This window comes from Cervus elaphus, chromosome 5 (genome assembly GCF_910594005.1).
Source record: "Cervus elaphus chromosome 5, mCerEla1.1, whole genome shotgun sequence".
In the NCBI taxonomy this organism is placed as follows: domain Eukaryota; kingdom Metazoa; phylum Chordata; class Mammalia; order Artiodactyla; family Cervidae; genus Cervus; species Cervus elaphus.
In genome coordinates, this window is record NC_057819.1 from 11017801 (window position 1) to 11038111 (window position 20311).

At 41.1% G+C, this 20311-nt stretch overlaps 1 protein-coding gene across 4 annotated transcripts in view; it reads left to right on the plus strand.

Annotated features, from left to right (window-relative positions):
* The first annotated feature begins 1389 nt into the window (after positions 1-1389).
* Positions 1390-20311, plus strand: part of PTPN11 (protein tyrosine phosphatase non-receptor type 11) — a 65238-nt gene continuing 46316 nt past the window's right edge. For 3 of the 4 annotated variants that reach the window (XM_043901673.1, XM_043901674.1, XM_043901676.1), the window contains exons 1-2: positions 1390-1616; positions 19228-19350. In XM_043901673.1, coding sequence (XP_043757608.1) covers positions 1603-1616; positions 19228-19350 — 137 coding nt within the window. In that variant the 5' untranslated portion in view covers positions 1390-1602. The remainder of the gene's footprint in view (positions 1617-19227; positions 19351-20311) is intronic. The other variant, XM_043901675.1, reaches the window with a different exon arrangement.

Genomic DNA, 20311 nt, shown 5'->3' on the forward strand with positions numbered 1-20311 from the left:
CAATCCCTTGGTCGGGAAGATTCCCTGGAGAAGGAAATGGCAACCCACTCCAGTACTCTTGCCTGGAAAATCTCATGGATGGAGGAGCTTGGTAGGATACAGTCCATGGGGGTCTCAAAGAATCAGACACAATTGAGCAACTTCACTACTAGACTGTTCCTTGACTCAGATATCATCCTTAGTGAAGCTTTCCCTAAATACCTCATTTAAAGTAATATAAACGGCAATGGAGGAAAGAAGGGAGATGAGTATGGGGGTATTATCTCAAGTGTTTTATTTATTTTGATTACTGTAGCTCTTCCCACGAGAAAATCGGGGATTTTTGCCTTTTGATTTCACTCTTTTATCTCTATAGTGGAAAATCAGTGCCTAGCAGACAGAAAACGCTCACGTTTCCTTCTAATGATAATAGAACTAATCACCACACAAAAAAAGTGGAAAAGTGAAAGTGTTAGTTGCTCAGTTGTGTCCAACTCTTTGTGACTCCATGGACCGTAGCCTGACAGGCTTCTCTGTCTATGGAATTCTACTGGTAAGAATACTGGATTTGGGTAGCTATTACCTTCTCCAAGGGATATTCCCGACCTAGGATTTGAACTGGGATCTCCTGAATTGCAGGCAGATTCCTTACCATCTGAGCCACCAGGGAAGCCCCAATAACTACAGGAGAGAGTGAGTAAAAGTCGCTCAGTTGTGTCCGACTCTTTGTGACCCCATGGACTATACAGTTCTTGGCATTCTCCAGGCCAGAATACTGGGGTGGGTAGCCTTTCCCTTCTCCAGGGGATCTTCCCGACCCAGGAATCGAACCAGGGTCTCCTGCACTGCAGGCGGATTCTTTACCAACTGAGAACTTATTAAACAGATCAGGCCTAGTTCTAAATATTTTACATATTTAATCGTCCTCATAATCCTAAGAAGAAAATACAATTACCTTTCTCTTTTTACAGAAATCAAGGAATGGAGGGACCTGAGGCTCAGAGAAATCAAGCAACTTTCCTAAGGTTCAGTTCAGTTCAGTCGCTCAGTCGTATCCGACTCTTTGCGACCCCAACCTCTTTCCTAAGGTTACACAGCAGTAAGCGGAACAACTATTTGAGGAATGAAATGAATGAAATTCGACTTCACAGCGCAGGGATGGAAATTGACGCTGTGGGAGCAGATAGGATCAATTCACACGACTGCGTGTAACTTTGAGCGCACAATGCACGGTCTAACGCCAAGATCTAAAGAAGAATGAGAAGGTCCTTTGGGAACAGCGCGGCGGAGGCTCCACAGAGCCACTGAACTGCCATGACCAGCCTCAGCGCAGAATGGAAGCAGGAAGTAGTGGCGGGCGTCGCGTGGGAGTGACGTCACGGAGGAGCCGGCGGCGAAGGGCGGGGGAGGAGGAGGAGGAGGAGGAGGAGCGAACCGGGGTTGGGGGGCGGCTGCACAGTCTCCGGGCTCCTCAGGCCTTGAGGGGGGTCTGCGCGCGGCCGGCTGGCTCTGCCCCCCCGTCCGGTCCGGAGCGGGCCTCCCTCGGGCCAGCCCGATGTGACCGGGCCCAGCGGAGCCTGAGCAAGGAGCCGGTTCGTCGCGGAGCCGGAGGGCGGGAGGAACATGACATCGCGGAGGTGAGGAGCCCCGAGGGCCTGGCCCGGGCCTCGGCCCGGCCCCCGCCGCTTTCAGTCAGCTCCGCCCGGGAGGGGGCGGCCCGGCTGGGCTTCGGACTCCCGCCCGGGGTCGCGGGGCAGGCTCCGTTCCAGCCCCCTAAGCTCTCCAGGGCCCCGGGGCTCGGCCCTAGCGCTCCCCCAACCCCTCGGGTCCTCATTCATTTCCTGCCTCCGCGGAGTTCCGGCTCCCGCAGCCCTGGGGATGCCCGTCAGGACGGGGGCAGGTAGAGCCGCCCGGGGAACCGCGGACGCTAGCGGCTCGGCTCGGCGCGCCGCATTCCTGACCCATTGCCTCATGAGAATTGCCTCATGGTGATTCCGAAATAACCCCGCTCACTTAGGGGAGGCTCCTCGGCCCGGGACGCGGGAGGGGAGAGGAGAGAGTTGCGCGAGGCCAGGCCGATAGTCGAGCCTCTCTGGGTCACTGCGTCTTGCGCGCATTTGGGGGCTTTACTCAGGGTCCTTGACCACTTTGTATGCCTCTTTGCATCTTCTTCCCCCCAACCCCCCAACCCCTCACGTGCCAGAAATGGAAAAACTGACTGTATCTGCAGCTATTAGAAGTATTTCCTTCCTCTGCGATCTTCGCTTAGGGAGGTGGGAGGGAAGGGATCTGTATCTCTAGTTATTTTAATCCTTCACCACAACCTTAAAAGTCAGGTAACATTAATCACCCCCGTTTTACGGATGTGGAAACTGAGGCTCAGAAGAAACATACTGGTAAATGATAGGGTTTGAACCTAAGAGTCAGAAGGAAGATGAGTGAGTTAATGAGATCCTTGGAAAGTTCAGAGTAACCATACTACTAATTGCTAACATTTATTTAGCTCTTACCGTATGCCAAACACATTTAATCCTTATTATAACCCAATCAGGTAGGTACTGTTATCCTGCTCTAAAGAGAGTATATGAATTTCAGAAGTTAAGCAACTTGCCTAGTAGTGCTAGTTCTAGTGTTAGTCGCTTAGTCGTGTCCGACTCTTGCCTAAGGTCACTCAAACAGTAAGTGGTGGAGACAGAACCCCACTGTTAATTACTAGTCTGCTATTATTTTATAACTATTGCCAATCATTTGTAAGCCTTAATTTTGTTGTTAAATATTAGTATGATCGATTGTTTTCAGATAACGATCCTGCTATTTTGTATTGTCATTCTGTATAGGATTCACACTTAAGACCCATTTTTTGGATCATAACAGTGTCCTGTTATTGTCACTGTCTTAGACATTTGGAAAACTGTTTCAAGCTGTTGGGGTTATTGACTGAGAGACTTTTCAAAACATTAGGACTGTCTTCTCAGAAATACACCTGCACATTATTCATTCATGGGATGAAAAGAGAGAGAAAGGAGAAAACTGAAAACTTAAGCAGTGAGTGATTTGGACAGGTCTTCTGGCAAGTGCTTACAGATCTGGATAATATATAATTGCATTTCAGCAGAACAGTGTATAGCCTCAAATGTTCTAATTCTTTAGGGAGCATTTAAATAAAACAGTTGTCTATTCTTTAATCTGTCAAATAGTCATTGAGCCTTTTGTTCCTTGTGTCTGCTTTTCCAGACAAGTAAGGATCTGCTCCTTTTAGGAGACAAAAAGTCTGGGGACTGGGGGTGGGGTAGGGGTTGGGTAGTAATAGACCCTACATTGTCCAACTTGTTAATTTAGAAGCCAGGAAGTGTGAGAAGAGCCAAAGCAGCAAGTGGTAAAGATGACAGTTTGAAATGAAGTAATTCCTCCTCTCCTCCTCCAGCCCTCCCATACTTGTTATGGAAGAGAAATATGTGCCCCATAAAAAGTCAGATTATGATTGTAATGCACGACTTCCCAGGTGGGTCAGTGGTTAAGAATTCACCTGCCAATGCAGGAGACTCAGGTTGGATACCTGGGTGGGGAAGATTCCTTGGAGAAGGAAATGGCAACCCTCTCCAGTAGTCTTGCCTGCGAAATCCTATGGACAGAGGAGCCTGGCTGTCTGCAGTCCATGGGGTTGCAAAAGAATCAGAGATGATTTATTAACTAAACAATAACAACAACAACAATGCACATAATTGGGGATTATTTATTATTAGTTTTCAGATCATAGGTCTTTTATTATTTTTAAACCAGTTTTATAGAGGTATAAGTGACATGCAACAAATTGTATATATTTAAGTGTACAATTTGATAAGTTTCCACACATGTATACACTCAAGAAACGAGCAACACAATCAAGATAATGAATATATCCATCACCCCTGTAATGGCTCCTGGAACCCTTTATAATCCCTTCCCTGTTGCCAGGCAAACACTCCTCTGCTTTCTGTCACTATACGTTAGTTTGCATTTCCTAGGATTTTATGCCAGTGGACTTTTGTGTGTGGCTTCTTATGCTCAGCAAAATTATATTGAGGTTCATCTATGTTGTTGTGTATGGCAAATAGTTCTTTTTATTGATCAGTGATATTCCACTGTGTGGCTGTACCACCATTCATTTTTCCATCCAGTTGTTGTTGGACATTTGTGTTGTTTCAGAGTTTGGCTTCACAAATAAAACTGCTCTGAATGTCTGTGTTCATGTGTTTATATGGATGTATACTTTCATTCCTCTTTGGTAAATCCTTATCAGTGGTATGGCTGGATCACATAGCAGATGTGGGTGTGTGTGTGTGTGTGTGTGTGTGTGTGTGTATATGTACATATATATATATATATTTAGGAGATATAATTTAAAAAAATTTTATTGGAGTATAGTTGATTTACAATTTTTTTTACTTTAAAAATTATTTATTTTTTAATTGAAGGATAATTGCTTTACAGAGTTTTGTTGTTTTCTGTCAAACCTCAACATGAATCAGCCATAGGTATACATATGTCCCCTCCCTCTTGAACCTTCCTCCCATCTCACTTCCCATCCCACCCCTCTAGGTTGATACAGAGCCCCTGTTTGAGCAGATGTATATTTAATTTTTTCAGAAACTACCAAACGTTTTCAAAATGTTCCCACTGGCAGTGTACTAAGAATCAGTTTCTCCACATCTTGGCCGACACTTGGTGTGGTCAGTTTTTAAATTTCAGTCATGTAAAGGTGTGTCATTGTAGGTTTTTCCTATATCAGTACTTTTTAATTTAATTTACTTATTTAATATTTTAATGGAGGTATAATTGACGTGTAACATATTAGTTTCAGGTGTATAGCATACTGATTTGATATTTATTGTAATTTTAATTTGTATTTTCCCTGGTGACTAATAATGTTGATCATTTTTTCATGTGTTTGCCATCTGTATCTCTTCTTTGGTGGCACATCTATTGATTAAATATTTTCCCTTTTAAAATTTATGTGTAAAAAATAAAATTTACTTGTTTCTTTTCGTATTGAAATTTGAGAGCTTTTTTTATCCTGGATACAGGTCTCTGATCAGAATTGCAAGCATTTTCTTTTAGTCTGTAGCTTGTCTTTTCATTTTTTTAAACAGTGTCTTAAACAAGGTTTTAATTTTGACGAAGTTGAATTTATCAGTTAAAAAAAGTGGATCATGCTTTTGGTGTTATTCCTAAGAAATCTTTGCTTAATCTAAGTCTCAAATGTTTTCTCCAAGTTTTAAAGTTTTAGGTTTGTGATCCTCTTTGAGTTAACTTTTGTATGTGGTATGCTCTTGTTTACATATGGGTGTTCAGTTGTTCTAGCACCACTTGTTGAAAAGACTGTCCGTCTTTACTGAACTTGCACCTTTTTTGAAGATGAGTTGTCCATTTATACATGGGTCTATTTCTGGCCTCTCTTCTGTTCTATTGATCTATTTGTCTTTATGCCAATACCACATGATCTTGATCATTGTAGCTTTATAACAAGTCTTGAAATCAGATAGTGTCTTCAAACAGTCTTCAAACTGTTCTTTTTCAAGTGACGTTTAACCTCAGAATTAATACATTCACCAAGTAGTTATTGAACCAGGCAAGATGAGGCAATAAAGTAGGCAAAGATTGCTATTCTCACGACTGAGAGAGAATGTGAACAAACCCATGAATAAATAAGACTATTACAGGTAGTAATAGCTTCTGGGAGGCCAAGAAAAGCAAATGTGGAGAATGTGGTTAGTTTTGATAATGGGTTTAGGAAAAGTCTCTGAGGAGGTGATCATAGGAGCTGACTCCTCAGTGACTAATATTCTGGATTTTGTGTAGCTTAGTTATCAAACTAATCTTTTTTGGTTCACGGGTTTAGAGTCTCTATGCGTTCAGTAATTAAAATGTCATATTCAGTATGCTGATGCCTCTCAGCATCACAGGTAGGGAAAAGAAGGCATGAGCAATTAAATGACAAGCCCCACCCCCTGCCATGGGCTAGGCAGTAGAGCTTGGATCCCTGGGTTGGGAAGATTCCCTGGAGAAGGAAATGGCCACCCACTGCAGTATGCTTGCCTGGGAAGTCCTATGGACAGAGGGGCCTGGCAGTCCACGGGGTCGCAGAGTCAGACGTGGCTTAGGCACTGAACAGCAACCACCCAGGTAACAGATTGATGGCAGTTCCGTGTTTAGATTTTGAGATTGCTTGGCTGCTCTACTCTGCCTCGCCCAGCTGACCAGACAGGTTATGTCCTTCAGCATCTGGTACATCTTTGGCGTTTGCTTTTGTTCCTCTGGGAGAGACTGTCTGATGACTTGTACTGAGAGGGGCAGAAAATTTAGCTTGTTCTCTAACTCTAGGCTTTTGGTTTATCTGTTGCAGGTCAAGTACATTTTGTCCCAGGCTCTCCCTGGTGGCCATGTTTGTTTATCTCCTGTGGGAGTCAATAAACTTGCCTTACTCAAAAATAACAGCTCTGTGTCTTTGCAGTTGAAACTGGTTGTCTTTGCTAACATCCTGTCCCGAGCTCGAGTGTTTGTCCAGAGCTGCTCAAATGCAAGGCCCACTGCTAAGATTACTTACCCTTCTTGCACGTGGTCAATGTGGTGACTGTTGGAGAGTCACACGAGATCTGGAAAAGCAGAGCCAACCCTTGTTTGTAATTGTTACTAGTGGGCCTTGGTGTACTTTGTTGGGCGGCAGCAGAACAATAGAAGACACTGTGCTTATTCCTTTTTCCCTTTGGGAAACACAGACAACACTTGCCCTTCAATGCTGCCCTTTTTAAGGAAGGGGAGACAAATACTGATGTTTGGTAGGTTCTGTGGCAGTTGTGAACTGCAGCCAAGGGTTTGAGACCCCCCCTGAAATGGATTCAAACACCCTAAAATTGCAGCCCAGTTCACTCCTGAGTTTTGGGGGGTGATGTGCATTTAGCAAACTCTTGGCAGTGCTGAAATATGAAAGACACAGTTCATGTTTTCAAGTAGCATTGACTTTAGAGGGAGACAGACTTGTAGGCCAACATCGAATGAGTTTGATGAAAGTAGTACCAAACGAAACTGAAATTTGTCAGTATAGAGCGTACTGTTTAGAATACACACATACTTGTGTACTGATGTACACATTCACACACCCTGTATATGTCTGTTTATATACACATACCTGTACCCACATGCAATATGTTTATTTTAAAAATAGTAGACTATAGATCCAAGCCTTTGTCGTTCCACTAACCCACTCTAATGGAACCTTGACCTATTCATTCACGAATGTGGGATTTGACTTGGTTTTCAGGGGATTACTCTGTATGGGGGCACTGTACCAGGCGCTGGGTGTCCAGGTTTTAAGGAAACGGCGAGTGTGAGAGTGCCGAGGTGGGCAGTTTTCCGAGTGCCTGAAGGACAGGCAGGGGCACGGGGTGGAGCTGACACCGGGCCGTAGGTGGGGACTAGACCACGCAGGGCTGATTAAGGTCCTCAGTATCACGTGGACCACAGAGAGGAGTTTGGATTGTATTTTAAGAGCAGCGCAAACCCATAGAAGGATGTGATCGGGAGTGGCATGAACTGATCTATTTAAAAATATCCCTCTAGCTGCTGTGAAGGGAGGGTTATAAGAGGCTCCAGTAGACCCTGGGAGAGCAGACAAACAAGAGAGAGACTTCAAACAGGGTAGAAGCCATTTGGGGAAAGATTTTTGGAGGCAGTTTCCAGCGCCTTGTCCTCAGAGCAGAGATGCTGACCACTGAAACTCCGTGAAAAGATAACGATCCATTAAGCCACAGCTCTTTACTACCATTGAAAAGCTGCCTTAACTTTTTTCTAACCTCTGTTACCTAGAATCCTTTTCCCTATCGACTACCCCTCCCTCATAACTCATCCTTTTCCCCATAGAAAATTAGCATTTAATTGGAAAAGAGGAATATTCTTGTAATCTGCAGAAAGTACCAGACTCTAAGCTTTCTCCCCAAGGACAAAGATTATGATTTTTCTGGAGCAGCGGGTAAGAAAGCCATACCCAGTATTACTTTATATTTAGGCAAGAAACTGAAATTAGACTTTGGATCCCTAGTTTAAACTCCCTTCTTAGCATAGCAGCCTTGAGAATAAGTTCCTGAAATTAATAGCCTGCTCGACTGTTTCCCCACATCACTGGGGGGAAGGGGACGCATGGATAAAATAATCAGCATCATTGTATTTTATTTTTGGTTCATCAGCGTTTTCTTTTTTAAACTCGCTTGACATAAAGAAGAGCCTGGTCTCAGTGATCTACGGCTTTGTAGAATCTGTGTTCAGTAATAAGAGATTTACATTTTTGGTATGATTTCCCGGCAGGTAGTTTGGGTTAGTAAACTCTCCTGGAGGTGGGGGGTTCTGTCTTTCCTTTCTTCAAGCCCACTCAGCACAGGGCTGATTTGTTTCACACATTGATTGGAGGCTCTTTTTTTCACAAGCATTGGGCTTGTGTGAGTGTGTATATGTTTTCAGCTCTTTCTGCGAGATGGGTGGTACCCACCTGGGCCATGTTATGACCTGAGAATCTTAATAAATAATAGTGCCACAGACTAAGAGAACAAACTTATCAGGGGGAAGGATGGGGAAAGGGATAGTTAGGGTGTTTGAGATCGACATGTACACACTGTTACGTTGAAAGTGGATAACCAACAAGGACCTGCTGCACTGCACAGGGAACTCTGCCCAATGTTATGGTGCAGCCTGGGTGGGAGGGGAGTGCGGGGCAGAATGGATGCATGTATATGTGTGGCTGAGTCCCTTTGGTATCCACCTGAAACTATCACAGCATTGTTAATCGGCTATACTCAATATAAAATTAAAAAAAAAAAGTTTTTAAAAAAGTAGGCAGTGCCAGTGGATGACCAATTAGGAGGGTTGTCAAGCACCTGCAGGTTTGTGAGAGTTACCGTGTACAAGAGGAGAATGCTCATATTCCCTGGTGGCCCAGTGGTTATGACTCTGTACTTCCACTGCAGGGGGCATCAGTTCGATCCCTGGCCAGGGAACTAAGATCCAGCATGCCGTGTGGCAGGGCACTGAGAAAAAAATAAAGAAGAGAACGCTATTGCCCTCTTCTCCATGTGACTTTTTTCCCTGTCCCCTTCCTCTCTGGCTTTTCTCCTCCCTGGTTTTTCTTCATTCCCCAAAATTAACTCAGGCATCCATCCTTCACCAAGTGCCTACGGTAGACGTTAGGCAGACTGAAATTTATCTGTTTCTTCTCATCTTTTATGGACCTACCTTGTTGATAAACCCAAATGCCCTTTTCCCCTCCTTTGAGGTAACATAGATAAATTTACATGATTTGGGGAGACTAACCTCTGCTGTTTGAATTCACGTGAAGCAGAAGATGGGGGCAGGATTTAGAAGATGTGTGGCCTCAGTACCTAATATTACAAGTGTTTCTGTCATCCTTGAGGCCAGCTCTATAATCTAATGTTAAACCTGTTAACTTCACGATTCTTTGGCTTCCCTCATGGCTCAGTGGTAAAGAACCCGCCTACCAGTGCAAGAGATGTAAGAGCCATAGGTTCAATCCCTGGGTTGGAAAGATCCCCTGGAGAAAGACATGGCAACCCACTCCAGTATTGCCTGGAGAATCCCCATGGACAGAGGAGTCTGGTGGGCTACAGTCCATAGGGTCGCACAGAGTCAGACACGACTGAAGTGACTTAGCACACGCATATCCCTTACCCTGACTAAGATCTCAGGGACTGAATGAACTCTTAACTGCTCTGTTAGAGGTGAGCGTTTTGTGAATCACAAAACTGCTAGTCGTTGAACTACAAATATTAAACATGCAACTGGGAAAAAGTTTCTGGTAAATACAATACTTTTTGAAAAGCATAGCTCAGGAAGGAGAGTTTACAATACATCAAAACTCAAGTGGGTGGATTATGTTGTAGAACTTTCAATTTCTAATTATACACCGTTCGAAATAACATGGGGACAGCCCCTGAGCCGTGAAGTTCAGTTTTTGCAAAGACAGGGTAACATAAATGATTCATATGTCAAAATGGGTCATATGAAACTAACATAATTATGCAAGAGAAGAATCTATCTGCATATCTTCCACCAGTAATAATAATGATAACAACAGCGATAACCAGTGTTTGTTAAGCCCTTTTACTCTGTCTAGCCTTTGTGCTAAATGCTGGTTACTGAGTTTCCCTTGTAAACATTACTCTCCTCTGTTCCCTCTTAATAACACGATAGGCGTAATTAGAACTTGGCAATGAAGCAATAATAGTTTGTTTAATAAAGGGGTAAAGAGACCACTTGCTTTTTCTCCTGTGCCAGTCTACCTGATGAGTGCCCATGGTGGTTACCTAGCCCACCTTCAGCAGTGAAAGTGACTTTTATAATGTCTCTCAGCCTCAGCAGGATACTCTACATAAATGTTGTGTTTTTAAAATATACAAAGGTGGGAACACATGGTTATGAATGAAGACTATCTAGACTCAGAGTCCTGCTCTAGAAATTTTTAGAAATAAATAACATTGTAAAGGCTAAAAATTTGATTTCTGGAGCCTACATTGTATGCTGGCCCCATGGAAAACAGTCAGTAAATGTGGCCACAGTTTTTTAAAAGTATGTATTTATTTGTTTTTATTTTTGGCTGCTGGGTCTTTGTTGCTGCGTGTGGGCTTTCTCTAGTGGCGGGGTGGGGGGGCCCCACTCTCTAGATGCGATACACGGGCTTCTCATTGTGGTGGCTTCTCTTATTTTGGAGCACGGGCCCTAGGATGCATGGGCTTAGTTGCCTCCATGGCATGTGGGACCTTCCTGGATCAGAGATCGAACCCATGTCCCCTACATTGCAAGGCGGATTCTTAACCACTGGACCACCAGGGAAGCGCTGTGGCCACAGTTTTAACCAGCCATAATAAATAATAGCCAGTAAATTATTTTTTTCCTTGCTGTCAGAGCTAGTTCATAATTGAGGAGAAAAAAATGTATGTAATAATATGAGCATGGAGAAGTCTTTTCTGTTTTATAATTTTCAACTTTTTATTTAAATCTGAAATATTTGTAGGGGAGAGAGACTCAAAAGGGAGGGGATATATATATAAAATTATGGCTTCCCTGGTGACTCAGATGGTAAAGAATCCACCTGCAATGCAGGAGACCTGGGTTTGATCCCTGGGTCAGGAATATCCCCAGGAGAAGGAAACGGCAACCCATTCCAGTATTCTTACCTCGGAAATCTCATGGACAGAGGAGCCTGGTGGGCTACAGTCCATGAGGTTTCGAAGAGTTGGGCATGACTGAGTGACTAACGCTTCTCATGACTTGATTTGTGTTATTGTACCTCAGAAAAAAAGCACAACATTATAAAGCAGTTTTCCACCAATTAAAAAATATTATTAGGGGTAAAAATATAATTATGCCTTCTCTGTCTTCAAACTCTTTCCTGATGTAAATTCTCATCTCTGTCTTTTTTTTTTTTTTTTAATCTCTGTCTTATTTACTTTTTTCTTCCAGCCACCCCGTCTTTTTAGTACCTATTGTGAAGGGTCCTGTTAAAATCTGTGCCTTTATTGTACGTATTTTTTTCTGACCTAAAACAAAATTCTTAGTTCCCAAGGTGAAAGTCCTTAGAGTTTTTTTCTGTGCTAAGCATTTTATGCGTTATTAATTTACTTCAAGCTCACAACAACTTGCTGTGAGTTAAGTTTTTCTAAACATAGCAAGAAACCCAGAAGCCATAAAGGAACAAGCTGATAAATTTAACCACGCCAAGATGAATTTCTTTGGGGCAAAAAAATTAACCACAAGTGAGTAAAAAAGGAAAAATGCTAAGACAAATGTTGTCACACATATAATAAACGATCATTTTTCTGGTTCTATCAAGAGCCCCTTTAAATGAGTAAGAAAAAAAATCCAATAGAAAATGAACAATGGCAAGCTGACAACTCACAGAAAAGGAAAAAAAAAAATGGTCTGAAAACATGAAAAATTGCTCAGTTTCACACAGAAATGCAAAGTAGAATGGTACCATTTTCCATGACTCAGATGAAAAAGTTTGGTAATATGTGTATTATTGGCAAAGCTGGGAGAAAACAGGGACTTTCACACTCATTTCATGGGAGTTGAAACTGTTACCTTCTTTTGAGTGCAGTTTGGCAAATTTGTCAGAGTTAAGAAAACACTCTTGTCAAAGCAGTTTTATTTCTAAAATTTTAATTTACAAACATACTTGTAAATGTGTATAAAGAGAATTATAAAGGGTATGATATGCTGTACTATTTGTGTTAACAAAAATCTAGGAATAATATAAATGTTAATAGGGATTAAATTATGAATGGTACATTCTTATAATGGAATAATGTATAGCCATTAAAAAGAATAGAAAGATCATGTGGAAAGATCTTTGTGTTGTAGTAAATGAAAAAATCGGGGTATAGATCAGGATTCCATTTGTGTGTGTGTTCACATAGCCTGGCATGGAGTATGCACCGTGCACATGTACGTAAATATGTGTGTGTGTGTACAAATATATTTATATATATACACATATAATATATATATATATATATATATGCATGAGACGTTTCTCAGTGTTACAGGAAACTTGCTAACTGCAGTTACTTTTGACGAATACAGCTGGGAGTATATGGAACCTTGGGCTTTTTCTCTGAATTTCGTGCCTATCTGTGCTGGTTTTTTTTTTGTGTGTGTGTGCTGTTTTAATAAATAAATTTTAAAGGGTTTTAGAAAGTTTTAAGTGTGTGTGCTCAGCAGGATCCTAGAGGACATCGACTCTATACAAAATTAGAGCCGCCTAAAGTAGCTGGCTGAGATAAGGAAAGATGAAACAGGAATGAAAAACAGGATAACCAGATAAAAAGATCTTGCTAGAAGCAGTAAACAATGCTCTTGAGGCAGCCCTCCCCGTGGTGAGGTTGAGGGCAAACCCGAGAAATTCTTCTAAGAACCTGTTTTTGAAAAACAAAGAGGAGGTAACAGTGGTGACCGTAAGGGAACAGATCTCCCGTAGGTGGTGGGGGTCCAGGCTGGGTGACCAGTGTAAGTGAAATAACCGCTGAGCTTGCAGTGTGCTTCCACAGAGGGGAGACAAAGTGGTTTTTCCTTTCATTCACCTCAGTAACCTAAGAATTGTAGGTTTAAGGATTTTTCGAATACTGTGATACAACCATTGTTATAATTTAAAAATAATTAGAATCTTCTTTGAATCAGGAACAAGGTATCTGCTTTCCATATCACTGAAGTAGCTATCTTTATCTGATATAGATATCAGTGTTATATTTGCTTCATGAAAGGAAGTGGTGCATTTTCTTTTCCTTTTGCTTCTCTGGAATAATTTATAGAGCATTGGAATGGTATGGTCTTTGAAATTCTGATAGAGTTCCATTTTGAAACCAAAAAAATAAAAAGCCTGGTGCTTTTCTGTGGGGTAGTTTTAAAATTGCTCTGTTTTTATATGGAAATTGGTTTGCCTGCAGTTTTGGCAGTCTGTATTTCCTTAGAAAATTATTCACTTCATCTGGATTTTCTAATTTATTTGCACACCAGTTTGCAAAGTAGTTTCTTAAAAAATTCTTCGTCTTCTGTTTAAGTGGTTATGGTTATTTCCCCCTTGTCATTTCTTATTTTGTGTATTTGTGATTTTTTTTTCTTGTTTTTGTACTCCTGAATAAGTTAACTAGTGGTTTGTCTATTTTGCTAATTTTAAGAAGCAGGATTTTTATTAATTACATCTGCTACCTTTTTGTTTTCTTTGATTTTTGCTTTTATCTTTATAAAATATGTTTCCTTCCTTGTGGTATACTTTGGCCTTTTTTTGGGGGGGTGGGGCTTTGTTTTTTTATTATTGTTAGTGTTTGTGTAGTGAATTTTCCACCGATCACTCCATTAGCTGTATGCTATAAATATTGATACATAGTGTTTTTGTGGCCATTATTTCTTACAAATTGTGTAATTTGAGCTTGTTTCCCCCTTTATCTAATAGTTGTTTAATGGAGGGTTTTAAAATTTCCAGGTAGAAGGGCCTTTCAGTTTTTTGCTTTTGTTAGTAGAATTTGGTTTTATTGCTTTATGATACTGTATGTGGTAATACTTTTTTCTCTTTATATATATATATATTATTGAAATATGGTTGACTTACAGTGCTTCAGGTACACAGCACAGTGATTCATTTATACATATACACATATATTATTTTTCAGATTCTTTCCATTATAGGTTATTATAAGATATTGACTATAGTTCCCTGTGCTATACAGTAAACTTTTGTTGTTTGTTGCATATATATTTTTTTATTAGAAATCTAGCATTCTATTCATACTACATCAAACAAGTAGAATCAAAATGTCATAAATTTTTTAGCTAGGCAAAAATTTATAAGTTTTCTAAAATACATATATTATACATGTATATATAGACGTGTAATATGTCTATAGTACATATATGGCTATATATGAAAAAATGGAAAACAGACTAAATAAAATGGGAGCACTGATTATGAAATAGATAATGTGAAACAAACTAGATAAAAGAAGATCATCGTATAGTCCAGTTGCTTTGAAACATGGCTGCTCATTAGAAACACATCTGGAGAAAAAAAGCAATACCAGAGCATTTGTATTTTTCAAAGAATTCTAAGATAATTCTGATGTGCATCTGGATTTTAAAAAGTGATCACAGGTTTTTCTATTAAATGATAGTTTTGGTAATATAGAATTCTATTATATTCTGTTGACCAATCATGATACAATGGTATTAAGTTGTAATACTTCTATTTTATAGGAGTTACTGTTTTCTTTTCTTTGTGACCTAATATAGCTGATCAGTTTTTATGAAAATTCTCTAGGCACTAGGGAAGAATATGTGACTATTATCAAGGTGTGGAGTTCAACATATGCACAATATATCTACCATATTGTTTATGTTGTTTAGATTTTCTCTTAACCTATTTTCTTAGTCTGTTTTATTTTGTATTGGATGTGGACTATTAAAATCTCCTATTATTAGTGTGTTTCCTTGCATCTCCTGTAGTTTTTGCTCCATAAAGGTGTTTGTACATAAATATTCATAGATTTGTTGTTTGTTAATTTTTTTCAATAGATAGCAACCTCGTCTACATTTATTGTTATGATTGATAAGTTTGGTATCACTTCTATCGTATATTTTATACTTACAGTTGACCCTTGAACAATACAAGTTTGAACTGCACAGGTCTACTTAAACACAGATTTTCCTCAATAAGTATGTACTATAGTACAACACAATCTGCAGCTGGTTGAAATCATGTGGTTGGAAGCAGAACGGTGGATATGGAGGGCTGTCTATAAAGTTAAATATGGATTTTCAACCGTGTAAGGATCAGTGCCTCTAACCCCCAAGTTTTTCAGGGGTCCGCTGTATATATAGTGGTTCCTTGCATTGTTTCTCTCAAGATGTGTGTGTGTGTGTGTGTGTGTGTTTATGTATGTGTGTATAATTTTTTTCTAAGATGTGTATTTAAAAGTTTTTTGTTGAAAATAGTTTTTTGGAAGGTTTGTGTCTTTTTTCTTAATTCTAGTACTTATCCCCTCTGTTTGGTTATTTAACTTTCATTATCAGGCTTATCAGATTTTTTTTCATTATCTTTAAATACCCATTTGTTAACTATTGCCTACATAGCAATGGGACTTCCCTGGTAGCTCAACTGGTAAAGAATCTGCCTGCAATGCAGGAGACTCTGGTTTGATTCCTGGATTGGGAAGGTCTGTGGGAGAAGGAATAGGCTACCCACTTCGGTTTTCTTGCCTGGAGAATTCCATGGACAGAGGAGTCTGGAAGGCTACAGTCCCTGGGGTCAGAAGAGAGTTGGACACAACTGAGTGACTTTCACTATACAGCAGTGAGGTTTTTATTTTGGCGGTGTCGGGTCTTAGTTGTGGTGCTGGGGAATCTTTCCTGGCAACACACAGACTGTTTAGCTGTGAAGATCAAGAGGGCTCATGTGGGATCCTAGTTCCCCAACAATGAGGTTTTTATTGTTTTCCCTTTCCCATTTTCTAGTTGTAGTATTTCCACTGTGTGACAATATGTAACTACTGTATGTTAGTCTTCTACTCTCATTCCCATCTTTGTTTTAGTTGTCCATGTACACTTACAGATTATTAAATGCCCACTGTCAGTTATTTTGTCAGCGTTGCTTGTTCCCGTTTGCTTAGATGAAGTTTATCCTCTAGGAGAATCATCAGGAAAGACTGATATGTGCAGCATTCCCTTAGTTCTTGTATGTTGAAACTTGTTTTTTTTCTATAACCTTGATAGTTGAAGGATAACTTGGCTGGATATAAAATTCTTGGTTTACACTTTTCTTTCATTGAGTTTTTGAAAAATTCTTGTTCATTTGTCAACTTGCTGCATCTGTTGACTTTGAAAAGTTGGATGCTAGTCTCATTTGTTTCCTGTAGCAAGTTATTTGATTCTACTGCAGGCATTGATTTTACTCCAGTACTCTTGCCTGGAGAATCCCATGGACAGAGGAGCCTGGTAGGCTACAGTCCATGGGGTCGCTAAGAGTCGGACATGACTGAGCGACTTCACTTTCACTTTTCACTTTCATGGATTGGAGAAGGAAATGGCAGCCCACTCCAGTATTCTTGCCTGGAGACTCCCAGGGCTGGAGGAGCCTGTTGGGCTGCCGTCTATGGGGTCGCACAGAGTCGGACATGACTGACGTGACTTAGCAGCAGCAGCAGCAGCAGCAGCAGCAGGCATTGAAGATTTTTTTTCCCATTTGTCTTTAAAGTGTAATAGTTTCATTAGAACAAGTGTCTGAGTGATTGTTCTGGGCTAATTTTCCTAAATACCTGGGGAAACTTTTCAGTGTATATATTCACATCTTATTTATTGTCTCAATTTATTTTTTTAAAATTTAATATATTTATTTAGTTATTTATTTTTGGCTGTGCCAGGTCTTTGTTGCTTTGCAGGCTTTTCTCTAGTTGCAGTGAGCTGGGGCTGTTCTCCAGTTGCGGTTCCTGGACTTCTCATTGTGATGGCTTCTCTTGTTGCAGAGCATGCACTCTAGTGCACACGGACTTCAGTAGCTGTGACACGTGGGCTCAGTAGCTGTGGCTTTAGAGCTCAGGCTCAATAGTTGTGACACATGGTCCTAGCTGCTCTGCAGCACGTAGGATTTTCCTAGATCAGGGATCAAACCCATGTCTCCTGCATTGGCAGGATTCTTTACCACTAGGCCACCATGGAAGGCCCTCAGTTTAGTTTTAAATATTAGTTCTGTTCTATTGCATGGTTTTTTGTTTTTTTTTTTTCGGTTATATGTGTGTTCCCCCACTCAGCTTCAGACTATCACATCAAGTAATATGTTGTTTTGTAGCCAAAAGCAAAAGAGATTTGACATTCTAACTGGCTTATATAGGTAGACAAATTGAATATTAATGTAAGATTTTCACTGTACTTTTTGAAAAGTTATAAGTAACTGGATACCCTCTGTTATTGCTTTTTGATTCCCTAGGGCTGTGGGGACTCAGGTGGGAACCACAGATCAAAGAAATCATGAGCAAGGTTAAAAAGAAAAAAAAGAGTTTAGTAATCATGCTGTATGCTAAAGTATGGGATGTTGGGATGATAGGTATACATAACTTGAGGTTGAGTTTTCCTGGGGCAAAATTCCATCTTGATCTTTTGACAGGCTCTCAGAGGGAGTAAAAAGCCAGCTAACATATATGTATGTTTTTCACCTGAGCCCTGTGATTTTTCTCTGGGACAATCAGAGTGATGCTTAGACTTCCCCCCAAATGCTCGGAAGATACAATAGGAAAAATTAAAAGGAAAATAAATTTCCGTTAATGTAAATAACAGGAATGTTGGTAGGCTATGTCAGAATTCTTGCCTTTTCTGATTATTCCTTGTCAGAACAGTTTTTTTTTTTTTTCATTTATTTTTATTAGTTGGAGGCTAATTACTTTACAATATTGTAGTGGTTTTTGTCATACATTGACATGAATCAGCCATGGATTTACATGTTAGAACAGTCCTATATTTATTATTATGATTGTCAATAATAATATCTTAACTTTAGTGCATAGTATATACCGGACTCTCAGATGACTAACCATCTCGTATTTAGCACATGCCAAATCCAACACCTGAGTTTCCTCTCCCCACCCTTTCCCCCTGTCTTGTACACAGTACCTCCAACCTTCTACTTACCCAGACCTGAAACCCAGGCATCTTTCTTACTCTCTTCTTTTTTTCCCATCTCATTTGTTAATAAGGAAATCCTGTTGGCTACCTTTAGAGTATTCCCAGTTGGACTGTTTATCACTGCTCCTTCTGCCACCTTGGTCCTTGGTACCGTCATCTCTTGCGTGGATTATCAAAGTAGCTTATTTAACTGATCTGTATGCTTCTGTCCTTGCATAATAGCTTGAAGGATGATTTAAAAATATAAGTCAGGGACTTCACTGGTGGTCCAGTGGCCAAGACTCTGCTCCCAATGTAGGGGGCCTGGGTTCAATCCCTGGTCAGGGAACTAGATCCCACATGCTGCAACTAAAAATTCTATGTGCTACAACTAAAGATCCTGCATGTCACAGTGAATGTTGACGATTCCTCATGCTGCAGCTAAGACCCTGCACAGCCAAATAAATAAATTAAAAAAAAAAAAGTAAGATCATGTTGCTTCTCTGCCTAAAAACCCTGTAGTCCTTTTCCATTTCACAAAAAAATAAAAGCTGAAGTTTTTACCGTGTCCTCCAAGGCCCTCCCTCACCTGGCTTTTCATTACTGGCCTCATCTCCTTCCCCCCTGACCCTTGTCTGTTCCGTCCCAAGCACCCTGGCCTCTTGAGTGCTTGAACAGGTCGCAAACTGTCTGCCCCGTGCCCTTTTCTTGTTCCTCCCTCTGCCTGCTGTCCTCCTGTCTTATATGGCTGCATGTTACTGCCTTGCTTCTTCCAGATCTGATCAAATATTCCCTTATGGCTGAGGCCGTCCCCTACCGCCCTGTATAAATAGCATCCATTTCGGCCCCAGTCCCACTAACCATGCCCCCAGCCCCACCTACTGTGCCCGCAGGACGCCAGGTCCCTACCGTGGGGAAGACAAGGAGAAGGCGGTGATCAAAGAGAGTTGGGGAAAAGGGTTGTGTTGGTGTTTTTATTTGCTGCTCTTCTCATAGGCATTTTAGCTGCAATGATGTGGAAAGCAGTGCTTTGCTTTTCATTGCTCTTTTTCTCTCTCTCTCAAGATGGTTTCACCCAAATATCACTGGCGTGGAGGCAGAAAACCTGCTGTTGACAAGAGGAGTTGACGGCAGTTTTTTGGCGAGGCCCAGTAAAAGCAACCCTGGAGACTTCACACTTTCCGTTAGGTAAGCTGGAAGAACAAGAGCACATCCTGAGAGTGCCTGCCAGGTGGGAAATGTTAAGACCACATTTGGACAACCTGCTACCCTCATTTAGAGTCTGAAGACCTGTCTGCAGCCCTGTGAGTGAGGCCTTGCCAGTGCCCTGGTCCCCTGATCAGGGGTGATTCAGGCCTGCTTGTGGGGTTTCAGGACTTGGCCTCCTGAGAGTGAGCGGGTTAGGGAGTCAGCAGAAGGGGCCTGAAAGCTGGGCTTTTCTTCTCTCTTGAGGGACCACATAAGGATGAGTTGGAGCAGAGCATAAGAAGTTATTAAATTGAGCCTGATTCGATCCCGATGTAATCCCAAACAAGGCGCAGTTCTGGTTCCACTCATCCTGAATCTGGTTCCCTGCATTTTTCCTTTCTCTTCTGGTGATTACTGAATGGGGGAAAAAAAAAACCAAAAACTCTTGGAGTATTTCTTCAAATAGACTCACAGACATAGAAAACAAGAGTAAGGTTACCAAAGGGGGACGTGGTGGTGGTGGGGGTCTGGGATTAACAGATACACACTATGTTATATATAGTGTAGGTAACAAAGACCCACTGTATAGCCCAGGGAACTGTACCCAGTATCTTGTAATGTTCTATAAGGGAAAAGAATCTGAAAAAAAAATGTGTACCTGACTGAGCCGCTTTGCTGTACATCTGAAACTAACACAACATTGTGAATCAGCTACACTTCAAGTAAAAAGAAAAAGAAAGAAGAGTTTCTTGAGATCACGTTTCTTTTTCAAGAAATAAAGCATCACTGGGGAAGTTGTGGGGCCGTTTGTTCCCCTGCGCAGTCCCATTCCCCTCGCTCTTTCCTCAGAGGAAACCACCATCAGGAGGCTGGCATATCTCCTTCCTGAACATGTTTTTATACTCACTGCATTTGTCCTATGTGTGAATGATATGAAGTTGGTTTGTGTGTTTTTAGAATT